At 51.9% G+C, this 24,906-nt stretch overlaps 2 protein-coding genes across 2 annotated transcripts; both read right to left on the reverse strand.

The window, feature by feature from the left end:
* Positions 1-389: 389 nt before the first annotated feature.
* On the reverse strand, positions 390-20,034 carry IL27RA (interleukin 27 receptor subunit alpha). Its single transcript, XM_010361589.2, has 14 exons — positions 19,796-20,034; positions 19,281-19,398; positions 11,307-11,464; positions 11,061-11,218; positions 8,084-8,243; positions 7,906-7,979; positions 7,251-7,434; positions 6,970-7,158; positions 4,422-4,523; positions 4,190-4,348; positions 2,337-2,462; positions 1,555-1,648; positions 1,282-1,375; positions 390-1,174 (listed from the first exon to the last, which is right to left on the reverse strand). Exons 1-14 carry the CDS (start codon positions 19,893-19,895, stop codon positions 980-982), a joined length of 1,911 nt encoding a protein of 636 aa, XP_010359891.2. The 5' UTR covers positions 19,896-20,034; the 3' UTR covers positions 390-979.
* A 186-nt stretch (positions 20,035-20,220) lies between these two features.
* Positions 20,221-24,068, reverse strand: RLN3 (relaxin 3). Its single transcript, XM_010361590.2, has 2 exons — positions 23,827-24,068; positions 20,221-21,048 (listed from the first exon to the last, which is right to left on the reverse strand). Exons 1-2 carry the CDS (start codon positions 24,014-24,016, stop codon positions 20,810-20,812), a joined length of 429 nt encoding a protein of 142 aa, XP_010359892.1. The 5' UTR covers positions 24,017-24,068; the 3' UTR covers positions 20,221-20,809.
* Between the last annotated feature and the right edge of the window lie 838 nt (positions 24,069-24,906).

Here is a 24,906-nt window from a genome sequence, read left to right on the forward strand (position 1 = left end):
GCTTAACCCTGCTACAGTCAAAGATGATGAATCAGTAAGAGTATAGATTGAGCTGCTGTAACAAAAAGACCTCAAAGCTACAGTAGCTATAAAAATATAAAAGTTTATTTTTCTCAGTGGTTCTGACCCATGCAGTCATTCAGGGATTCAGGTTCCATTTCTTGCTCCACCTTCCCCTTGGGTATGGCCAAAGCTGGATCATAGGCATGTGTTATGTTCCAGCTCATAGGCAAGGAAAGTGTGTGGGGGACTCCCCACCCAGACCCTGTGTTGGCACGTCACTTCTGACCACATTCTGTTGCCAAGAACTCAGTCCATGCTGCACCTGGCTGCAAGGGAGCTGAGATGATGCCCAAATGCAGTGTTTTTTTTCTTTTTTCTTTTCGCGTTTTATTTATTTAAGATAAGGTCTCATTCTGTCTCCCAGCCTGGAGTGCAGTGGTGCAATCAGAGCTCCCTGCAGCTTCGAACTCCTGGGCTCAACCAATCCTCCCGCCTCAGCCTCCCAAGTAGCTAGGACCACAGATGTGTGCCATCATGCCCAGCTAATTGTTTTTGTTTTTGATGTTTCATTTTTGTAGTTAGGGGTCTTGCTCTGTTGCCCAGGCTGGTCTCGAACTCCCAGCCTTAAGTGATCCTTCCACCTTGGCCTGCCAAAGTGCTGGGATTATAGGCGTGAACCACTGTGCTGGGGTCCAAATGCAATTCTGTTATAGCGGAACAGATTTTGGCAGGCAGCCAATTTCATGTATTTTTCTTTGCTCCATCTTCCATCCATGCCTTCCCCATGGGGGCCAAGCCCTTCTCTATAGGGGTCCTTCGATCCTACCTCTGCCTGGCTGAGAGTCCTCAGGTAAGTGACTCAGACTCTCTCAGCCCTCAGTGTCTTCATCCATCAAGAGGGCTAATCCAGGACTGGAGTGCAACCTGCATGAGCATCCCTCTGGCCTGGCTGGCAGTCCCCAGCCAGAGGTGTGGTTCAGGCCAGAACTTGTGGCCGGGGGGGACCCAGAAGGCCCAGCTCCTCAGGTGTGGGCAGGAAGTGCTTCTCATACCCAGAGTCAAGCGGGGCGGTGACCTGGGGGGGCTGGGAGGACTCCATAACCGGCGGGGGCTCCATCTCCTCCACTTCCAGGATGGGCAAGTCCCCAAGGGGCTGGACCTCAGGCACTTGCTGGGAAGAGATGAGGAGCTTGTAATCCTGCCCCAGCCTCCCCCACCTACCCCTCACCCTCTACCCACTGCCCCAGAGGGCTCCGACTAGCCGGCCCTTTGACTCACCTCCATGTGGGGCTGGCCTGAACTGCTGTTGGCAGGATCAGGAACCTTCTCCCAGACCCAGCGGGGCAGCACCTTGTGCCATAGGTGGTAGCACCTGGCAAGCCAGGAGGAGTCAGGGCAGCAGATCCAGATGGCCAGATGCCCCAGCCCAGGGTGCAGGGTTCATGAATGTGATTGAGCCCCGAGGCCTCCCTTCACGCCCCCCGGAAGCTCAGCGAAATGCCCAGCTGCCTTCCCCACGAGGGCAGAGATGCATGTATCTGACAGCCTCACCTTCCAGAGGTGGCCAGGCTCAGACCACACCCCATCAGGAACAAGCCCCACAAGAACAGGATGCCTGGCAGGACTTTCCACCTCAGGGTGTTATCTGGTAGGGTAGGGAAGAGATCATTCTTAATTTTTTATATTTTTGAGACGGAGTCTTGCCCTGTCACCCAGGCTGGAGTGCAGTTGTGCGATCTCGGCTCACTGCAACCTCTGCCTCCTGGGTTCAAGTAATTCTCCTGTCTCAATCTTCCAAGTAGCTGGGATTACAGCCGCACGCCACCACGCCCAGCTAATTTTTGTATTTTTAGTGGAGACAGAGTTTCACCACATTGGTCAAGCTGGTCTCAAACTCCTGACCTCAACTGATCCACCCACCTCGGCCTCCCAAAAGTGCTGAGATTACAGGTGTGAGCCACTGCGCCCGGCAATTCTTAATTTTTTAAAGACAGGGTCTTGCTCTGTTGCCCAGGCTGGAGTGCAGTGGTGTAATCAGCATACTGCAGCCTCCAACTCCCGGGCTCAAGTGATCCTCCAGCCTCAGCCTCTCCAGGAGCTGGGACCACAGGCGCATGCTACCACATCCAGCTAATTGTTTTTTGTAGAGATGGGGTCTCACTATGTTGCCCAGGCTGGTGTCGAACTCCTGGGCTCAAGTAATTCTCCTGCTTCAGCCTCCCAGAGTGTTAGGATTACAGGGGTGAGCCACTGCACCAGCTTCCAAGTAATGACTCCAGACGCTACCTGGAGCGCATCCCCTCCCTGTGGCAATCCCATCCCAACCCCCCTACCTGGTAGATGAAGCCGGAGGATGGGACCAGGAGGGCCCTGTCCAGCGATGGTAGATGCTGTCACCCACAGCTGACAGGGACCCCAAGGAAGGTCAGGCAGGGTGACACTGTGTGTGTTGCCACTCACTGGAGAACACAACCAAAGAAGTTAGGGAGGTGGTCAAGCCTACCACAGGGCCTTTGCACGTGCTCTTCCTGCTGTCTGCAACACTTTCTCCCAGATATCAGCATGGCTCCCTCCTCATCTCTTTTAGGTCTTTGCTCAAAGGTCACCTCTTCCATGAGACTTTCCTTGACCCCACTCTATTTGAAATTGCACCCCCTTCACCACCCACCTTCCTTGTTTGAGTCTTTTTTTTTTTTTTTTGAGGCAGAATCTCGCTCTGTCGCCCAGGCTGGAGTGCAGTGGCCGGATCTCAGCTCACTGCAAGCTCCGCCTCCCGGGTTTACGCCATTCTCCTGCCTCAGCCTCCCGAGTAGCTGGGACTACAGGTGCCCGCCACCTCACCCGGCTAGTTTTTTATATTTTTTAGTAGAGACGGGGTTTCACCGTGTTAGCCAGGATGGTCTCGATCTCTTGACCTCGTGATCCGCCCGTCTCGGCCTCCCAAAGTGCTGGGATTACAGGCTTGAGCCACCGCGCCCGGCCTCTTTTTTTTTTTTGGGGATGGCGTCTCGCTCTGTAACACTCTGTTGTCCAGGATGGAATGCAGTGGTGTGATCTCAGTTCACTGCAACCTCCACCTCCTAGGTTCAAGCAATTCTGCTGTCTCAGCCTCCTGAGTAGCTGGGACTACAGGTGCCTGCCACCACATCTGGCTAATTTTTCTATTTTTAGTAGAGACAGGGTTTTACCATATTGGTCAGGCTGGTCTCAAACTCCTGGTCTCAGGTGATCTGCCCGCCTCGGCCTCCCAAAGTGCTGGGTTTATAGGCGTGAGCCACCTTGCCCAGCCCCTGGCTTCATTCTCTACTCAGCAGTTATCACCATCTTATACACTGCTTAGATATTATTTAGTTTGTCTTTGCACAATCTCGGCTCACTGCAACCTCCACCCGCCGGGTTCAAGCAATTCTAGTGCCTCAGCCTCCTGAGTAGCTGGACTACAGGCTGCGCCACCAGGCCTGGCTAATTTTGTATTTTTAGTAGAGATGAGGTTTCACTATGTTGGCCAGGCTAGTCTCAAACTCCTGACCTCAAGTGATTTGCCTGCCTTTGCCTCCCAAAGTGTGGAGATTACAGGCGTGATCCACCATGCCAGGCCTTCTATATATATATTTAAAATTATATATAGGCCGGGCGCGGTGACTCAAGCCTATAGTCCCCACATTTTGGGAGGCCGAGGCGGGTGGATCATGAGGTCAGGGGTTCGAGATCAGCCTGACCAACATGGTGAAACCCCGTCTCTACTAAAAATACAAAAATTAGCCGGGCATGGTGGTGCATGCCTGTAATCCCAGTTACTCAGGAGGCTGAGGCAGGAGAATCGCTTGAACCTGGGAGGAGGAGGTTGCAGCGAGCCAAGATTGCACCGTTGCACTCCAGCCTGGGTGACAAAGCAAGACTCCATCTCAAAAAAAAAAAAAAAAAGTGGAGCCGTACCACGGAATTTTGACATCCTTTTATCTTTTTCACTAATAAAATATGACAGGCATCTGTCAATGTCGATAAATATAGATTGGCATCCTCATTTTTAATGGCCGAATGAAAGTTCATTACATTGATAGCCAAGAGGGAATTGAGGACACTATGTATGGGCCAAAGAGGCCCACGTGGGGACAAGGGGTGGGGTTGACTGATGGGTGGGTCTTGTGGGGGCTGGGAGGATAGGTTGGCAGGCAGAGAAGCTCACAATTCATGCAGACGGAGGGGCTGATTCCACCCTGGGCACATAAGGTGTAGTGGGTGAGGTGTCCTCGAAGCTGGTGCCTTGGGACCTCTCCCCACGCTATGGCGGGGGTCCCTGGAGGGGCATCCTGGAGTCGCCAAAGCGTTGGCCCCACTAGGGGTGCTGGGGAGGAAGGCAGTGGGTCAAGGTCAGCCTGGGTTACAGGAGTCCCCCATCCTCCAGCCCCACCTCTTACCTAGTTCCTCTCTGAACCCCCAGATGGGGGGTGCAGGGGCCAAACCCGAAGCAGAAACTGCGGTCACAGTGATTCGATAGGGGACCCCGACTGTGAAATTCCCTGAGTGACAAAGGAACAAAGACCAGTTAGAATTGGCTCTCCTTCCCATGCCCATTTCCTACTTGCTAGGTGTCTTCATTGGGTTCCCCAGGACACCCTGAGATAAGGATCTGAGTGTAAGTCATTTATCTAGGAGGTAATCCCAGAAAACCCCAATAGGGCAGTAGGGGAGTGAAATGGGGAAGGAACAAGTTCTCACTGTGGACAACTGAGACGCAGTCCCATGGGGGACCTCTTGGGGGTAGCAGAGAGCAGACATCATAGAGTCAGCCCAGCCCAGGAGGAGGAAGCTGGGGTATTAATCCACCAAGCCTCATTAGTCATGGCTGAGGGCTGCTCCTGAGGGCTCTTAACTCCTCGATATTTCCATCCTGCTTCTCCAGCAGGCAAAATGCCTCAGTGACCAGAAAAAGCCCTCAGGCCAGGAAACTTAAGTGTGGGCAGCTGGGAGAGAGGCCTAAGGGCTCTGACGTGGTCAAACAGATATGAGCAGGCAACTGACAGCACCTACTATGGTAACTGAGGCTGCTGCAGTCCCTCTTCTAAACCCTATCACATCCACATAGCCTTCCTCAACTGGGAATTTTCCATAATTGTGCCTTTGCTTCTTTGGTTCGTATATCCTTGTGGGTCTTGGGACTGTGTCCTAAATTCCTCACCCAACATCTTCGCAGTTCTTCCAAGTCCTTTAATTAAGTAACTAATTAATAAAGATTTCTTGCCAGGTATGGTGGCTCATGCCTGTCACCCCAGCACTTTGGGAGGCCAAGACAGGGGGATTGCCTGAGGTCAGGAGTTCAAGAACAGCCTGGGCAACATGGAGAAACCCCACCTCTACAAAAAATACAAAAACTATCTGGGCTTGGTGGCGTATGCCTGTAATCCCAGCTCCTCAGGGCGCTGAGGTGGGAGGAATGCTTGAGCCATGGAGGTTCACACTGCAATGAGCTGAGATCACGCCACTGCAGTCCAGCCTGGCTGACAGAGTGAGACTCATCTCTTAAAAAAAAATAAAAAGAAAAAAGATGTTGGGTGTGGTGGCTCACACCTGAAATCCCAGCACTCTGGGAGGCTGAGGAGGGCCGATCACGAGGTCAAGAGATCAAGACCATCTTGGCTAACACGGTGAATCTCCATTTCTACTAAAAATACAAAAATACAAAAAAAAAAAAAAAAAAAAAAATTAGCCAGGCGTGGTAGTGGGCACCTGTAGTCCCAGCTACTGGGAAGGCTGAGGCAGGAGAATGGCGTGAACTCGGGAGGCAGAGCTTGCAGTGAGCCGAGATCACGCCACTGCACTCCAGCCTGGGCGACAGAGCGAGACTCCGTCTCAACAACAACAACAACAACAACAAAAGGGCCAGGTGTGGTGGCTCACCCCTGTCATCCCATCATTTTGGGAGGCCGAAGCGGGTGGATCTTGAGGTCAGGAGTTTGATGCCATCCTGGCCAACCACGGTGAAACCCCGTCTCTACTAAAAATAAAAAGATTAGCTGGGCATGGCGGCAGGCTCCTGTGATCCCAGTTACTCCCTGGAGGCTGAGGCATGAGAATCGCTTGAACCCAGGAGGTAAAGGCTGTAGTGAGCTGAGATCGTGCCACTGCACTCCAGCCTGGGTGACAGAGCCAGATTCCATCTCAAAAAAAGAAAAAAAAGAAAAGAAAAAAAGAAAAGTTAGGCTGGGCACGGTGGCTCATGCCTGTAATCCAAGCACTTTGGGAGGCAAAGGCAGGCAGATCGCTTGAGGTCAGGAGTTGGAGACCAGCCAAACCAACATGGTGAAACCCAGTCTCTACTAAAAAAAAAAAAAAAAAAAATTAACCGAGTGTGGTGGCACGCTCCTGTAGTCCCAGCTACTCAGGAAGCTGAGTCATGAGAATCACTTGAACCCAGAAGATGGAGGTTGCAGTGAGCTGAGATGGCGCCATTGCACTCTAGCCTGGGCCACAGCGTGGGATCTTGCCTCCAAAAAGCAAAAAAAAAAAAAAAAAAAAAAAAAAAAGTCTTGTGTGAATTCACGCTACTTTATTATTTATTTATTTATTTATTTATTTATTTTTTGAGACTGAGTCTCACTCTGTCACCCAGGTTAGAGTGCAGTGGTGCAATCTTGGCTCACTGCAACCTCCACCTCCCAGGTTCAAGCGATTCTCCTGCCTCAGCCTCCCGAGTAGCTGGAACTACAGGTGTGTGCCACCACGCCCCACTAATTTTTGTATTTTTAGTAGAGACGGGGTTTCACTATCTTGGCCAGGCTGGTCTCGAACTCCTGACCTCAGATGATCCGCCCCTTTCAGCCTCCCAAAGTGCTGGGATTACAGGCGTGAGCCACCAAGCCCGGTCATCACACTGCTTTAATCATAGCACTCCCTCTTACAAGTCCACCCATCTGTCCGCTCTGTTTTAACAGCGGGGATGGAAACCCAGGTGTCCCAGGGCCTCACCCGGTAACAGAGCACTGAAGTTCCCCGGGGGAAGCCGGACCCAGTTGAGTTTCTCCAGGGGGTCCCCATCTCGAGTCCAGTCCACTACATGCTGCCGTGGCTCCCCAGGCCCCGGTCGCCAGGTCACCAGTAGCTCCGTGCTCCCAGCGATGCTGCTGACCGCCACGCTATGAGGGGCAGAGGCGGAATCTGGAAGGTGGAGAGAAGTCTCAGCTGGCCACTCAGGAAGCCACCTCCCACCCCTCCAGGGCACCGAGCTGAGGAAGGTCACAGTCTCTTACCCAAGCAGACCAAAGAGAGGTTGGTGAGAGGCTCCCAGCTTGTGGCGTTGATAGCGGACACTCTGGCCCACTCTGCCCCGCTGGGAATAAGGGAGCAGCAGCAGGTAACTCCTTCCGGACTCAGCTCACGACCTCCAACCCAGAACCAGACTTTGTAGCTCACCTGCACACAGGGCCCTGGGGCCTGAGGGATGAAGGGAAAAAAGGGTTAATGTCTCCCATTAATCAGGCACATGTATGTGTCTCCCTGAGGTCACCTGATAAACCACTGGTCAGTGAAGCTTTTTCTTGTTTTGTTTTGTTTTTTGAGACTGAGTCTCGTTCTGTTACCCAGACTGGAGTGAAGTGGCGCGATCTCGGCTCACTGCAACCTCCACCTACTGGGTTCAAGTGATGTTCCTGCCTCAGCCTCCTGAGTAGCTGGGATTACAGGCGCCTGCCATCACACCCAGCTAATTTTGTATTTTTAGTAGAGATGGGGTTTCACCATGTTGGCCAGGCTGGTCTCCAACTCCTGACCTCAAGTGATCCACCCTCCTCGGCCTCCCACAGTGCTGGGATTACAAGCGTGAGCCACTGCATCCGGCCTTATGTCATTGTTATTTAGGGGATTCCTGACACGTGCAGAGAAATGTAACTGGTCCCTGAAGCTCACCTTCCACAGAAGCAAGGGTTCCTCTCCTCCAGGCGTCCCACAGAGGTTCCCTGATACCCACACATCTTTTGGAGCTGGCAAGGATGAGGAAACGGGGGAACAAATGAGTGGGACATGATTGGACAGACTTCCGCGGGTGGGAGGGGCGTGGATTGAGGGCAAGCCCAGATATCCTCACCAGAAGGCGGTGTCTGGAAGGACAAAATGGGGCTCCACTCGCCCCACAAATCCTCTTCTTTCTCCATTCGGCAGCGGCCATACACTTGGTAGCCAGTGGCTAGCTCCAAATCTTGGATCTCAACAGGGGCCAGGGGTATGGTCCTCAGCTCCAGTTCCAGCTGGGGGAAGAGACAGGTGAGCGTGATGGGCCCAGGGCCTGAGTCAAGGGTATTTGAACTTATCTTTGCACCTGTCACCACACCTGGCTTTTTTATGTTTTTTGAGACGGAGTCTTTTTTTTTTTTTTTTTTTTTTTGAGACGGAGTCTCACTCTGTTGCCCCAGGCTAGAGTGCAGTGGCACAATCTCAGCTCACTGCAAGCTCCACCTCCCGGGTTCACGCCATTCTCCTGCCTCAGCCTCCCAAGTAGCTGGGACTATAGGCACCCGCTGCCAAACCCCACTATTTTTTTTGTATTTTTAGTAGAGATGGGATTTCACCATGTTAGCTGGGATGGTCTTGATCTCCTGACCTCATGATCCACCCGCCTCGGCCTCCCAAACTGCTGGGATTACAGGTGTGAGCCACCGTGCCCAGCCAATTTTTGTATTTTTAGTAGAGTCGGGGTTTCACCATCTTGGCCAGGCTGGTCTTGAATTCCTGATTTCAGGTGATCTGCCCACCTCGGCCTCCCAAAGTGCTGGGATTAGAGCCACTGCGCCTAGCTGGTACTTGAACTTATCTATCAGCAGAGCGAGCAACTGTTTGTATTTGCCCAGGACCAAGGGGGTTTCCAGAACATGGGCCTGTCAGAAAAATCGGCACAATCCTGAGCAGACAGAGAAAAGGTGGTCACTCTATGTGTTAGGTATAGCAGGAAGTGGTAACTTCTATTATTTTCTCGTTTTACAGACGAGGGAACTGAGGCCCAGAGAGGGAAAGTGACTAGCCCAAGGTCACAGAGTTGGTGTGCTGGAGCTGAGCACTGAGGTAGTCAGATTCCAAAGTCTGCCTCTCAGCCAGGTGAGGTGGCTCACACCTGTAATCCCAGCACTTTGGGAGGTGGAGGCAGGTGGATCACCTGAGGTCAGGAGTTTGAGACCAGCCTGGCCAACAGAGCAAAACCCCATCTCTACCAAAAAAAAAACTTAGCTGGGCATGGTGGCACATGCCTGTAATCCCACCTACTTGGGGGGCTGAGGTGGGAGAATCGCTTGAACCTGGGAGATGGAGGTTGCAGTGAGCTGAAATGGTGCCACTGCACTCCAGCCTGGGCAACAGAGCAAGACTCCATCTCAAAAAAAAAAAAACCAAGGGGACCGGGTACGGTGGCTCACACCTATAATCCCAGGACTTTGGGAGGCCCAGGCAGGCTGATCACTTGAGGTCAGGAGTTCAAGACCAACCTGACCAACATGGAGAAACCCCATATCTACTAAAAACACAAAATTAGCCAGGCATGATGGCGCATGCCTATAATCCCAGCTACTCGGGAGGCTGAGGCAGGAGAATCGCTTGAACCCAGATGGCAGAGGTTACAGTGAGCCGAGATCCTGCCATTGCACTCCAGCCCGGGCAATAAGAGCAAAACTCCGTCTCAAAAAAAAAAAATTCTGGCCGGGCGCGGTGGCTCAAGCCTGTAATCCCAGCACTTTGGGAGGCCAAGATGGGCGGATCACGAGGTCAGGAGATCGAGACCATCCCGGCTAACACAGTGAAACCCCGTCTCTACTAAAAAAAAAATACAAAAAACTAGCCGGGCGAGGTGGCAGGCACCTGTAGTCCCAGCTACCCAGGAGGCGGAGTTTGCAGTGAGCTGAGATCCGGCCACTGCACTCCAGCCTGGGCAACACAGCGAGACTCCGTCTCAAAAAAAAAAAAGAAAAAAAATTCTGCATCTCAGTGTTGCTCTGAATTGCATGAATAATCACAACTCTCAACTCTTTTTTTTTTGAGACAGAGTCTTGCTCTGTTGCCAGGTTGGAGTGCAGTGGCACGATCTCGGCTCACTGCAACCTCCGCCTCCCAGGTTCAAGCCATTCTCCTGCCTTAGCCTCTCAAGTAGCTGGGACTACAGGCACCCATCAACACGCCCAGCTACCTTTTTGTACTTTTAGTAGAGATGGGGTTTCACCATGTTGGCCAGGCTGGTCCCGAACTCCTGACCTTCAGGTGATCCACTCTCCTTGGCCTCCCACAGTGCTGGGATTACAGGTGTGAGCCACTACACTTGGCCAGATTATTTTTTAACTTCTTAGAGATGAGTCTTGCTATCCTGCCCAGGCTGTCCTCAAACTCTTGACCTCAAACAATCCTCCTGCCTCGGCCTCCTGAGTAGCTGGGACTCCAGGCACGAGCCACCATACCCTCATAATTGTTTCACTTTTTTCGTAGAGATGAGGTCTCCCTAAATTGCCCAGGCTGGTCTTAAACTCCTGGCCTCAAGTGATCCTCCTGCCTCAGCCTCCCAAGGTGCTGGGATTTTAGGAATTAGCCACCATGACGGGGTGATAGATTATTTTGGCAGGAGAAAAAAAAATTTCTTTTTGAGACTGAGTCTCGCTCTGTCGCTCAGGCTGGAGTGCGGCGGCCCAATCTCGGCTCACTGCAACTTCCGCCTCTCGGGTTCCAGTGAATCCTGCTTCAGCCTTCAGTAGCTGGGATTACAGGCACCCACCACCATGCCCGGCTAATTTTTGTATCTTTAGTGGAGACAGGATTTCGCCATGTTGGCCAGGCTGGTCTCGAACTCTTGACCTCAAGTGATCTGTCCCCTCGGCCTCCCAAAGTGCTGGGATTACAGGCGTGAACCACCGCGCCCGGCCATGGGAGGATAATTTGTAACTGAACAAGAAGCACGTGCAGGCATTTTGTGTGGGATGCAGACAGGCTCAGGGGCAGGCACAGAATGAGTCCTTGGCTGGGTCTCAGACTAGGGGATGTTGCCTCAGTCCCTGCCCAGGATAGGGTGGGGAGAAAAGGACCCCAGCACTCACCAGGGTCCAGGCTGCCTCCTGACATCTTCGGTAGTGGAACTGGCAGATCAGAACTTTATGAGACGGCCATGTAGGTGGGGCCCAATGGACAATGGCCTCCAGGGGCTCATCCTCGGAAACGTCCACCTCAGGGCCCAGCCGGGGGGCATTTGGCTTCACTGGGGAAGGGGAAACCAGGGTGTAGTGAGCCATGCCCTCCAAGAACACCCACCCCACATAGAGCGCCCCACCCTCCCGCCACATTACTTTGGGTTTCCAGGTTCACGAAGACGGGGGTCCAGAGAGGCTGGCCTGCCTTAGTGCCCCAGACAAGGAGCTTGTCAGACATGGTGAGCTGTTCCCGAGGAATGGCCACCCAGCTCTGCCTGGCTGCCACTGCCACAGTCTGGGTTTTGTTGGAATGGCTGTGAGGAGAGAGGCGGGGGTGAGATGTACACTCGGCTACAGCCAGGGCCACTGATAACCACCCTTGTGCCAACAGAGTGGCTGCAGCCTGCTTTTTTTTTTTTCTGTTTGGGTTCAAATCCCACCTCTGCTGCTTCAGAGGTGTGGCCTTGAGTAAGTGACTTAACGTGTCTGTGCGTTAGTTTCCTCATCTACAAAATGAGGGTAATAAATGTAACTGCTCCTTTTTTTTTTTTTTTGACACAGTCACCTAGGTTGGACTGTAATGTTGTGATCTTGGCTTACTGCAGCCTCTTCCTCCTGGGTTCAAGTGATCCTCCCACCTCATCCTCCCAAGTAGCTAGAATTACAGGTGTGTGCCACCACACCTGGCTAATTTTCTTGTATTTTTAGTAGAGATGTGCTTTCACATGTTGGCTAGGCTGGTCTCGAACTCCTGACCTCAAGTGATACACACACACACACACACACACACACACACACACACACACACACCTCAGCCTCCCAAAGTGCTAAGATTATAGGCATGAGCCACCATGCCCGGTCGTAACTGCTCTTTTCTCTCTCTTTTTCTTTCTTTCCTTCCCTTTCTCTCTCTCTCCCTCCCTCCCTCCCTTCCTCTCTTTCTTTCTTTCTTTCTTTCGTCTTTTTATTTTTTGAGACGGATTTTTGCTCTTGTTGCCCAGGCTGGAGCGCAATGGTGCGATCTTGGCTAACTGCAACCTCTGCCTCCCAGGTTCAAGCAATTCTCCTGCCTCAGCCTCCCTAGTGGCTGGAATTACAGGCATGCACCACCACGCCCGGATAATTTTATACTTTTAGTAGAGACAGGGTTTCTCCATGTTGGTCAGGCTGGTCTCGAACTCTGACCTCAGGTGATCCGCCTGTCTCAGCCTCCCAAAGTGCTGGGATTACAGGCATGAGTCACCATGCCCAGTCCTGTCCTCTTTTTTTTTTTTTTTTTTTTTTTTTTTGAGACGGAGTCTTGCTCTGTCCCGGGCTGGAGTTCAGTGGCCGGATCTCAGCTCACTGCAAGCTCCGCCTCCCAGGTTCACGCCATTCTCCTGCCTCAGCCTCCCGAGTAGCTGGGACTACAGGCGCCAGCCACCTCGCCCGGCTAGCTTTTTGTATTTTTTTAGTAGAGACGGGGTTTCACCGTGTTAGCCAGGATGGTCTCAAACTCCTGACCTCGTGATCCGCCCGTCTCGGCCTCCCAAAGTGCTGGGATTACAGGCTTGAGCCACCGCGCCCGGCACTCTTTTTTTTTTTTTTAGAGGCACGATCTCACTCTGTCACTGGAGCGGTGGGATCACAGATCACTGCAACCGTGAACTCCTAGGTTCAAGCAATCCTCCTGACTCAGTCTCCAGAGTAGCTGGGATAACAGGTGTGCATCACAGTGCCCAGCTAATTTTTAAATTTTTTTTAGAAATGGGGTCTGGCTATGTTGCCCAGGCTGGTCTCCTCTAACTCTCGGCCTCAAGCAATCACATACTGAGACCTCGCATCTCTACAAAAAATGTTTTAAAAATTAGCCAGGGGTGGTGGTGCACACCTGTGGTTCCAGCTACTTGAGAGGCTGGGGTGGGAGGGTTGATTGAACCCAGGAGGTTGACTTGGAATCATGCCACTGCACTCCAGCCTGGGTGACAGGGTAAGACCCTGTCTCAAAAACAGCAACAAAAACACCATATATATAGAAAGAGAGAGGCCAGGTGCGGTAGCTCACGCCTGTAATCCCAGCACTTTGGGAGGCCGAGGCAGGCGTATCACGAGGTCAAGAGATCGAGACCATCCTGGCCAACACAGTGAAACCCCGTCTCTATTAAAAATACAAAAACTAGCTGGGCATGGTGGCGTGTGCCTGTAATCCCAGCTACTTGGGAGGCTGAGGCAGGAGAATCGCTTGAACCAGGGAGTCGGAGGTTGCAGTGAGCCAAGATCGCACCACTGCACTCCAGCCTGGCAACAGAGTGAGACTCTCTCTCAAAAAAAAAAAAAAAAAAAAAAGGAGAGAGAGAGGTTCTAGCTCTGTTGGCCAGACTGGTCTGGAACTCCTGGCCTCAAGCAATCCCCACCACCACCCCCCTTGGCCTCCCAGTGTTGGGATTATAGGTGCGGTGGGGTGGTGAGGTAGGGGGAGGGGGGCGGGGCGGGGGGACCATCACACCTAGCCTGAGGAGACATTTGAATAAAGGCCTGAAGGAGATGAGGACAGAACCATGCAGTAGCTAGAAGAACAGCATTCCAGGAAGAGGAAACACAGGGTGCAAAGGCCTGGAGGCCAAACTGTGCCTGGTGTGTTTGACAAATAGTAAGAGGGGCCAGGTGTGGTGGCTCACGCCCGTAATCCCAGCACTTCAGGAGGCCAAGGCAGGCGGATCACTTGAAGCCAGGAGTTGGAGACCAGTCTGGACAACATCGTGAAACCCCATCTCTACTAAAAATACAAAAATTAGCCATGTGTGGTGGCAGATGCCTGTAGTCCCAGCTACTTGGGAGGCAGGAGAATCGCTTGAACCTGTGAAATGGAGGTTGCAGTGACCCAAGATTGAGCCACTGCACTCCAGCCTGGGCAACAGAGCGAGACTCTGTCTCAAAAAAATAAATAAATAAAAATAATAAGGAAATGAAATAAGTTTGTCCAACGGACGTCTGTCTTCCCAATGCAGCACTACTCACAATAGCCAATATATGGAATGCGTCCATCACCAGATGTACGGATCAAGAATATGTGGGGCTGGGCGTGGTGATTCACGCCTGTAATCCCAGCATGTTGGGAGGCTAAGGTGGGCAGAGTTCGGGTCAGGAGTTTGAGACCAGCCTGACCAACATGGTGAAACCCCATCTTTACTAAAAATACAAAAATTAGCCAGGCCTGATGGTGCACGCCTGTAATCCCAGTTACTTAGGAGGCTAAAGCTGGAGAATCGCTTGAACCCAGGAGGTGGAGGTTGCAGTGAGCCGAGACTGCACCATTGCACTCCAGCCTGAGCGACAGAACGAGACTTTGTCTCAAAAAAAAAAGGCCGGGTGCGGTGGCTCAAGCCTATAATCCCAGCACTTTGGGAGGCCGAGATGGGCAGATCACGAGGTCAGGAGATCGAGACCATCCTGGCTAACACGGTGAAACCCCGTCTCTACTAAAAAAATACAAAAAAACTAGCGGGGTGAGGTGGCAGGCGCCTGTAGTCCCAGCTACTCGGGAGGCTGAGGCAGGAGAATGGTGTGAACCCGGGAGGCGGAGTTTGCAATGAGCTGAGATCCGGCCACTGCACTCCAGCCTGGGCGACAGAGAGAGACTCCGTCTCAAAAAAAAAAAAAAAAAAAAAAAGAAGAAAATACACTGCGTGTGTATTTTCTTTTTTTTTTTCTTGCTCACGCCTGTAATCCCAGCACTTTGGGAGGCCGAGGTGGGTGGATCACTTGAGATCAAGAGTTTGAGATCAACCTGGCCAACATGGTGAAACTCGGCTCTATAAAAATACAAAAATTAGCCAGATGTGGAGATGTGCACCTGTAATCTCAGCTACCCGGGAGGCTGAGGCAAGAGAATCGCTTGGACCGGGGAGACGGAGGTTGCAGTGAGCTGAGATCGCGCCACTGTACTCCAGCCTGGGCGACAGAGTGAGATTCTGTCTCAAAAAAAAAAAAAAAAAAAAAGGAAATCCTGTCATTTGTAACAACCTGGATGGAAATGGAGAACAATATGTTATGTGAAATAGGACACGGAAAGACAAACACCACATGTTTTCATTGATACATGGAATCTAAAACATTTGAACTCCTCCTAGGGACAGAGTAAACTGGTGACTACACAGGCTGGGAGAGAAAATCATGGTCAAAGAGTACAAAATTACAGGCTGGGCATAATGGCACCTGTAATTCCAGCATTTTGGGAGGGCAAGGTGGGAGGATCGCTTGAGCCCAGGAGTTCCAGACTAGCTTAGGCAACAGAGCAAGACTCTGTCCCTACCAAAAAAATTATTTATTTATTTACTTTTAAAATTATTCTTACTTTTTCCCCTCCTCTTCCTCTTCTTCTTTTCTTTCTTTCTCTCTCTCTCTCTCTCTCTTTCTTTCTTTCTTTCTTTTAATAGAGAAGGTCTCACTCTATCGCCCAGGCTGGTCTCCAACTCCTGGGCTCAAACCGTCCTCCCACCTCAGCCTCCCAAAGTGCTGGGATTACAGACGTGAGCTACCACTACAAAAAAAAATTTTTTTTTTTTTTTTGAGACGGAGTCGCGCTCTGTCGCCCGGGCTACAGTGCAGTGGCCGGATCTCAGCTCACTGCAAGCTCCGCCTTCCAGGTTTACGCTATTCTCCTGCCTCAGCCTCCCGAGTAGCTGGGACTACAAGCGCCCGCCACCTCGCCCGGCTAGTTTTTTGTATTTTTTAGTAGAGACGGGGTTTCACCATGTTAGTCAGGATGGTCTCGATCTCCTGACCTCGTGATCCGCCCGTCTCGGCCTCCCAAAGTGCTGGGATTACAGGCTTGAGCCACCGCACCCAGCCCAAAAAATTTTTAAAAATTAGTGGCACATTCCTGTGTTCCAATTACTGGGGAGGCCGAGGAGGGAAAATGGCTTGAGCCAGGAGTTTGAGGTTGCAGTGAGCTATGATCGCACCACTGCCCTCTATCCTGGGTGACAGAGCAAGACCTCTTCCCAAAATAAATAAAATCAATACATAAATCAATGAAACTAAAATACAAATAGAAAAGAGGGACCTTCTCTGACTCCCCAATCCCTGCACCAATTAAAACTAGGCCCCCCGCCGGGCTCAGTGGCTCATGCCTGTAATCCCAGCACTTTGGGAGGCCCAGGTGGGCGGATCATCTGAGGTGGGGAGTTCAAGACCAGCCTTATCAACATGGAGAAACCCCGTCTCTACTAAAAATACAAAATTAGCCGTGCGTGGTGGCACATGCTTGTAATCCCAGCTACTCGGGAGGCTGAGGCAGGAGAATTGCTGGAACCTGGGAGGCGGAGGTTGCAGTGAGCAGAGATCGAGCCATTGCACTCCAGCCTGGGCAACAAGAGCGAAACTCCATCTCAAAAAAAAAAAAAAAAGAACTAGACCCCCTTCTGGAGGTGAATGGTAACCAGGAAAGCACCATGGGAATGTACTTAATGCCACTGAACTGGACACTTAAAAATGGTTAGGATCGTAGATTTTGGCCAGGCACAGGGACTCACGCCTGTAATCCCAGCACTTTGGGAGGATGAGGGAGGTGGATATCTTGAGCCCAGGAGTTCGAGACCAGCCTGGGCAACATGGTAAAACCCTGTGTCTACTAAAAAATATATTTAAAAAATGAGCTGGGCATGGTGGTGCATGCCTGTAGTCCCAGCTACTTAGGAGGCTGAGGTGGGAGGATCACCTGAGCCTGGGAAGTTGCTGCAGTGAGCTGACTGCCCCACTGCACACCAGCCTGGGTGACAGGAGTAAGACACTGTTCCCAAAACAAATTTTAAAAATGTCGTACGTTTTATGTTGTGTGATTTTTTTTTATTTTCAGACAGAGTCTCGCTCTGTTGCCAGGCTGGAGTACACTAGTGCGATCTCAGCTCACTCCAACCTCTGCCTCCTGAGTTCCAGCGATTCTCCTGCCTCAGACTCCCGAATAGCTGGGACTACAGGCATGTGCCACCAAGTCTGGCTAATTTTTGTATTTTTAGTAGAGACGGGGTTTTACCATGTTGGCCAGTCTGGTCTCCAACTCCTGACCTCAGGTGATCCGCCTGTCTCAGCCTCCCAAAGTGCTGGGATTACAGGCGTGAGCTACCGTGCAGGGCCTGTTGTGTGTATTTTAACCATTATTATTAGAAAATATATATATATCCAGGACCTCTGTCTCCCATTCTTATCTTTCATTGGCCCTTTTTCTCTTCCCTCACTTAGCCCAATTTGAAATTATGAGTTTCCAGGTACGATTCATCATGAAGAAACACAGGTCTCTTCCTTGGACTGTGGGCAGGGCTTTCTGTCTACCTCTTTCACTGCACCATCCCCAGCACCATACTGAATAATCTTTTAACATGCTCAGAGAGGTTAAGCGACTTGCCTGATGTCACACAGTAATAAAAAACAGCTTCACATTATGAAGCAATTTTCTCCTTGCCAAGCACCTAACTCTTTGAATCCTCAGACTCAACCTTCAGAGGCAGGTTCTATTATTATTTCCCTTTTTATTTTTTATTTTTATGTTTATGTTTTTGAGACAGAGTCTCAGTCTGTTGCCAGGCTGGAGTGCAGTGGCCGACCTGGCTCGACCGCACCTGGCCGAGAGCCCCTCTCTTAAAAAACATAAACTATAATATAAATAAAGGGAAATAGGCCAGGCGCTGTGGCTCACGCCTATAATCCCAGCACTTTGGGAGGCTGAGGTGCGTAGATTACTTGAGGTTAGGAGTTCAAGACCAGCTATAGTAATCCCAGCTACTCGGGAGGCTGAGGTGGGAGCATCACTTGAACCCAAGAGGCAGAGGTTGCAGTGAGCTAAGATCGTGCCACTGCACTCCAGCCTGGGTGACAGAATGAGACTCTGTCTCAAAAAATTTTTTAAAAATAAAAAATGGCTGGGCCGGGTACGGTGGCTCACGCCTGTAATCCCAGCACTTTGGGAGGCTGAAGCGGGTGGATCACGAGGTCAGGAGATCAAGACCATCCTGGCTAACACGGTGAAACCCCGTCTCTACTAAAAAATACAAAAAAAAAAAAAAAATCAGCTGGGCGTGGTGGCAATCACCTGTAGTCCCAGCTACTAAGGAGGCTGAGGCAGGAGAATGGCGTGAACCCGGGAAGTGGAGCTTGCAGTGAGCCGATATCACACCACTGCACTCCAGCCTGGGCGACAGAGCGAGACTCTGTCTCGAAAAAAAAAAAAAAAATGGCGCGGTAGCTCACGCCTGTAATCCCAGCACTTTGGGAGGCCGAGGCGGGCAGATCACGAGGTCAGGAGTTCGAGACCAGCCTGACCAACATGGTGAAACCCCCATCTCTACTAAAAATACAAAATTAGCCAGGTCTAGTGGTGCATGCCAGTACTCCCAGTTACTCAGGAGGCTGAGAGCAGAATCGCTTAAATCCAGTAGGCGAAGGTTGCAGTGAGCCAAGATCGCACCATTGCACTCCAGCCTGGGCAACAAGAGCGAAACTCCATCTCAAAAAAAAAAAAAAAAAAAAAAAAAACAGAAAGAAAAAGAAAAAAGAAAAAGAGACGGGCTCTCTAAAACTCTGAACTCTTGAACTCTTGGGCTCAAGCGATCCTCCCGCCTCAGCCTCCCAAAATGCTGGGATAACAGGTGCAAGCCACCTCTCCTGACCCTATGATTGCTATTTAACAGAGAAATGTAAAGGAGACTCAAAGAGGGAAAGTGATTTGCCCAGGGTGACACAGCAGAGAAACGAGGGAAGCTAGAATTGAAGGGCTTTGGAGTGGAGGAGTATTGGGGGAGGGGGTCAGACTCCTGGGACTTTTCTTTTTCCTTATCATATTTTTTTTTTTTTTTTTTTTTTTTTTTTTTGAGTCAGTCTCACTCTGTCCCCCAGGCTGGAGTGCAGTGGCGAGATCTGGGCTCACTGCAACCTCCGCCTCCCGGGTTCAAGCGACTCTCCTGCCTCAGCCTCCTGAGTATCGGGGACTACAGGAGCGCGCCACCGCCCCCGGGTAATTTTTTTTGTATTTTTAGTATAGACAGGGTTTCACCATGTTGGCCAGGCTTGACTCCTAGAACCTTTCAACCATGGCAGTCTGGGACTTGAGCGGCCACCTCCAAAGCCTGTTTCCCCACGTTACCTCCCTGTACTCACTACTTTTGGCTCTGGAAGTGTAACTCGGAGGGGGCTCCTAGGTCCCCAAGTGGCTCCCACGAGCAGTTCAAGTCGCCCAAGGGTCCAACTCCGTAGCACTGCAGTGGCCTGGCGCTGCCTGGAGAGGGAGTCAGAGGGTCTCAGGAAATGGGGTCGAATCCCCCACTTCCGCCTGCACACCCCAGAACTTGGACTTCTGACAATTGCAAGGTGGGGGGCTTAGGGAAATGAGCAGCAGGAAGCCTCCCCAGGCTCCGTGCAAACCCCCCTTTCCCTGTGCTCGCCACATCCTGCTAACCAGCTGGAGAGCTCCCTCACCCCGCCCCGGGGCTCCGGTTCGACCTTGCTGCCGCCCATTCACCAGTGTCGCCGGGTCCCTGCCCCCGGAGGAGCCAAGTGGCGCCTGCACCTCTCTGCCTTTCGCTCCGCAAACGCGTGGCTTATCCTGAAGCATTGGCGCCTTCGCGGGGAGAGCAGCGGCAGCACCCGGCACACGAGCTCCCTCCAGCACTCACCCTGGGGACGCGTCCGCTGGAAAAGCACCCACAGCAGAGGCAGCAGCGCCAGCTTGGGCAGCGGCCACGGCCAGAAAGGGGCGCCCCTGCCTCCCCGCATGGCGCCTCTCGCGCGTCCCGAGTCCGGCCCAGCCCTGCCGGGCCCGCGCGGCTGCGCTGCTCGGCTCCCAGCTCTGGGTACAGCGCCCGAGGCGGCAACGGGAAGCCGAAACACCCCTGCAGGCCGCCTCCGCACCTTTCGCTCCGGGTCCCCGCCCCTTCCCCGCGACGGAAAGTCCCCGCTGGGGCTGCTGAGGGGGAGTAGGGAGGCGGCCTGGGGCGTCTGGGGGTGGGGGCCTCTGAGGAAGGGTACCGCTTACCGCGCATCCCTGAAACCTATCCTACGCCCAACAACCGCGCGCACACACACACACACACACTCTGCCAGTCTTGGAATTTTTATTATTGGAGTTTGGGAAGATTCTAATGTGCCCAGAGCTCTCCTACGGGGGCCACCTGTCACCTTCTCTGGGGTCCACAGCCTTGGAACTCTGGCAGGGGAGTTGGAGGAGAGGGGATGGAAAGCAGGAAAAAGGAAGCTTGCGTGCAAAGGCTGGACTAAGACAGAGGCTTAATTTGAGCTGGCCACAGTTTGGACTGGGCAGGGGGCAGGGGTCTCTGTGTGGCCTGTCTGGGTAGAATAGGGACCCAGTTGTGGCAGTGGAGTGTGTAGGCCAGGCAAACGCATAGTTAGGGTTGGGGAGAGGTCAGAGGTCAGGATCAGGGGTCCCCACTTGTCCAGGCAGGGGCACAGCTTGCTCAGGGGACAGGGTAATGATAGGCTGGTCAAAGGGCAGGGTTGGATAGGTAGTGTCAGGGGACTGTGCCTGAGCCCACAGTGCCTGGACTCTGTGACTTGCAGACGAATGAATGAATGTGTGAGGCTCGAAAGACAGGTGCCCAGCCAGACACTGGTTAAGTGGATGGCAGGACTGGGGCACTGGTACTGATGCCCACAGCTGCCCAGCCCTCGAACTAGCAAAGGCTACTGATTTCACTTTTGCTACACCCCCATTTGCAGCAGCTGCTGGAAAGGCCAGCCAGGACATCTCGGCTGCCCCGAAGAATCCGGGGGGTTCCTTGCCAGCTGGGTCGCCCCCCATAAAAGGCCTGGGGTGACTTGGTCAGGGCCAGCCACTCGCTGGACCCCATGGCCTCATCCAGCTCGCCTGCCAGACTGTCTCCATCAGCATCTGCATCTGGGAAAGTATCTCCTGCAAAAGATGAACAGAGTTAGTGCTCAGGGCTCAGCTGCCGCTGTACCCACAGTCCTGGCTCCTGGATGGTCTAGCTCTGATCTTGTGACAACAGTTATAGACATAGTTCACAGACATAGTTCAGAGTTTTGATTCCACCCGGTCCTGGGTTCAAATTCTGGTTCTGCCACAGTAGGTGGGAGAGTAGCTGGGATTACAGGGGTCTGCCACCAGGCCTGGCTGATTTTTGTATTTTTAGTAGAGACAGGGTTCACCATATTGGCCAGGCTGGTCTCAAACTCCTGGCCTCAAGTGATCTGCCCACCTCAGTCACCCAAAGTGCTGGGATTACGGGAGTGAGCCACCACATCCAGCCCTGTCATTTATTTTCCCTTACTCTTTATTATTAATTGAGGACCTGGTACATTTGGGAGCTGGGCTGACTGAGCATGAATCCAGCCCCTCCAAGCTGTAATCGTGAGCAAGTAAATTTACTTATTGGAGCCTCAATGTTCTTTTCTGCAAAGTGGAAAAAAATAATTACTCCAACCTTCTCGTTTTATAAGGAGTAGAGGAGTTAATATCCATTAAAAAAAAAAAAAAAAAACTTAGAACAATGTCTGGGACATGATGAGCACTCAAAAATTATTATTTAGTTCAGGCATGGTGGCTCATACCTGTAATCCCAGAACTTCCAGGAGCCCATGCAGGAGGATCACTAGAACCAGGAGTTCAAGAACAGCCTGGGCAACACAGCACTACCCTGTTTCTACAAATAATAATAAGTTAGACATGGTGGCATAAGTTAGAGATGGTGGCACAAGCCTGTAGTCCCAGCTACTCAGGAGGCTGAGGCAGGAGAATTGCTTGAGCCCAAGAAGTTGAGGCTGCAGTGAGCTGTGATTATACCACTGCACTCCAGCCAGGGCAACAGGGCAAGACCCTGTCTCTAAAATAATAATAATAATAATAATAATAATAATAAATAATAATTTATTGATCACTTACTGTGTGTCAAACAACGTTTAAGTGCTTTAGCAGGTTAACTTCTTTATTCTCAGTGACAACCAGTTGAGGTGGGTGCAGTTATCACCCCTATTTTCCAGAGGAGACCACTGAGGCAGGACTCAGTAAAGAATTTGCACGGCCAGGTGCAGTGGCTCATGTCTGTAATCCCAGCACTTTGGGAGGCTGAGGTGGGTGGATCACCTGAGGTCAGGAGTTTGAGACCAGCCTGGCCAACATGGTGAAACCCTGTCTCTATTAAAAATAAAAAGATTAGCGGGGTATGGTGGCATACACCTGTAATCCCAGCGACTTGGGAGGCTGAGGCATGAGAATCACTTGAACCCAGGAGATGGAGGTTACAGTAAGCCGAGATTGCACCACTACACTCCAGCCTGGGCAACAGAATGAGACTCTGTCTCAAAAAAAAAAAAAAAAAAAAAAAAAAAAAGCCGGGCACAGTGGCTCACGCCTGTAATCCCAGCACTTTGGGAGGCCAAGGCAGATAGATCATGAGGTCAGGAAATCGAGACCTTCCAGGCTAACATGGTGAAACCCCATCTCTACTAAAAAAAGTACAAAAAATTAGCCGGGCGTGGTTGTAGGTACCTGCAGTCCCAGCTACTCGGGAGGCTGAGGCAGGAGAATGGCCTGAACCCAGGAGGCGGAGTTTGCAGTGAGCGGAGATCACGCTGCTGCACTCCAGCCTGGGTGACAGAGCGACACTCTGTCTCAAAAAAAAAAAAGATTAGCACACGAACACACAACTATTACGTTGTGGAGTTACTATCTGAATCCAAGTGGTGTGTCTTCTAGGTCCACGCTCATACCTGTCCTCCTTCTCACCAACATGAATATCTATTTCCCAGGCCCCTGCCCCCATGAAGCTGGGTCTTCTGTTCCCTCCGACTCTCCTGATAGATCCCAGACTGTACCGCTGCCCTGCTTAGACTCTGCCCTAATCTCTTTTGACTTAATCACACCACTTAATCCTGCAAGGTTCAGGAACTGTGTCTCCCATTTGAAGATAAAGCCACTCAGAGAGTCTAATCTCAGCACCTAGGGAGGCCGAAGCAGGAGGATCACTTGAGCCCAGGAGTTTGAGACCAGCCTAGGCAACATAGTGAGACCCTGTTTCTACAAAAAAAAAAATAAAAATAAAAAAAAAAATAAAACTAGCCAGGCGTGGTGTCAGGTGCCTGTGGTCTCAACTACTCTGGAGGCTGAGGCGGGAGGATCGCTTGCTGCCTAGGAGGTCGAGGCTGCAGTGAGCAGTGACTGGGCCACTGCCTTCAAGCCTGGGCAATGGAGTGAGACCACATCTCAAAAAAAAAGACATTCAGGGACAGGAGGAGAAACCAGCTTGCTAGAGAGAGGTCACGCATTAGGTGACAAAATCCGGCTATGTGTATATCACACCCTTCACATTACCTGCTGGAAAGGGTTGGAAACCACTTCGGTGTTGTCTTTGCGAATGGCGCTCTCCCCGCCCCCACCTCTGGAGCATACAAACAGCAGCTTTGCTTTGCACAGGACACATAGCAGCTGCTCAGAAAAGAGTAACCTGTCCTCGGACTTCCAGCCCCCAGGGATGGCTTGCAACCCCCCATCCCAGCTCTGCAGCTCTGCTAACTCCTGAGCCCTTGTTTCAAGGCTGGGCAGGTGTCCCTGGCTGAATGTGGCAGCAAGGACCCTCCTCCTCCAGCAACCTCCTCTCATCTCTGTCCTTAGCTCCTGGGACCCATCCAGCTACCCGTTCCTCTCCTACATCCACTCTCTCCCCAGCCTCACCCATAGTCTCGTGGGCCAGGATGTCCGATCGTCTCCACCGGGATCCCCCGCAGGTGAAGATGACTGCTCGGATGAATTCTCGCCCGCAAAGCTTCACTCCGTAAGGCGCTGCCCGGGCCTCAGTGCCCGGCCACAGCTCCCCGGTCAGCACCCACGCCGCGAGGAGCAGCAGCAGCGTGTACCTGGCCATGCTGGACAGAGATGCCTCAGACGTGCGAGTGGGCCAGTGTCTCCGCTGCCTCTTGGCCCCCCATTTATATATCGTGGCTCCCCTACACTCTGCCTGAAGAAAGCTGAGTGCCTCCCTTATCTTCTCCAGCAGAGGGGAGACAGGCACGGCCCCAGCAACCCGACCTTTCTCATGTCCCCAACGAAGTGATAACCTTTCGCTAGGGACAGGGTGACGTGGCCCAGCTCATTGTCATCATCATTGACAGAGAGGCGAGAAGGTCTCCATCCTGCAGAGACCAGAAACGAATAATCCCAACGGTGGGGCGCAAGAGGACGCAACCAGACCCCCACAACGTTAGGGTCCTGGACCTCTTCAAAGATAATAATAACAATGAATGCCCATGCAGTATGTGCTATGTGGCCAGGCACACTGCTCTAAGCATTTTATTTGTTTATTTATTTATTTATTTATATTTCATTTTTTGAGATGGAGTCTCGCTCTGTGGCCCAGGCTGGAGTCCAGTGGCGCGATCTCGGCTCACTGCAATCTCCACCTCCTGGGTTCACGCCACTCTCCTGCCTCAGCCTCCCGAGTAGGTGGGACTACAGGCACCCGCCACCACACCTGGCTAATTTTTTGTATTTTTAGTACAGACGGGGTTTCACCGTGTTAGCCAGGATGGTCTCAATCTCCTGACCTCGTGATCCGCCCGCCTGGGCCTCCCAAATTGTTGGGATTACAGGCGTGAGCCACCGCGCCTAGCCCAAACCACACTTTTAAGAGCATGAGGTTATCAATTCAGGACTAAGACAATTCCCATATTACAAATGAGGAAACAGAGACACAGAAGGGTGTCCTGAGGAAGCAGATGCCAACATTTTTGACACCAGAAATCGGTTTCATGGAAG

Source organism: Rhinopithecus roxellana, chromosome 8 (genome assembly GCF_007565055.1).
Source record: "Rhinopithecus roxellana isolate Shanxi Qingling chromosome 8, ASM756505v1, whole genome shotgun sequence".
NCBI classification, from domain to species: domain Eukaryota; kingdom Metazoa; phylum Chordata; class Mammalia; order Primates; family Cercopithecidae; genus Rhinopithecus; species Rhinopithecus roxellana.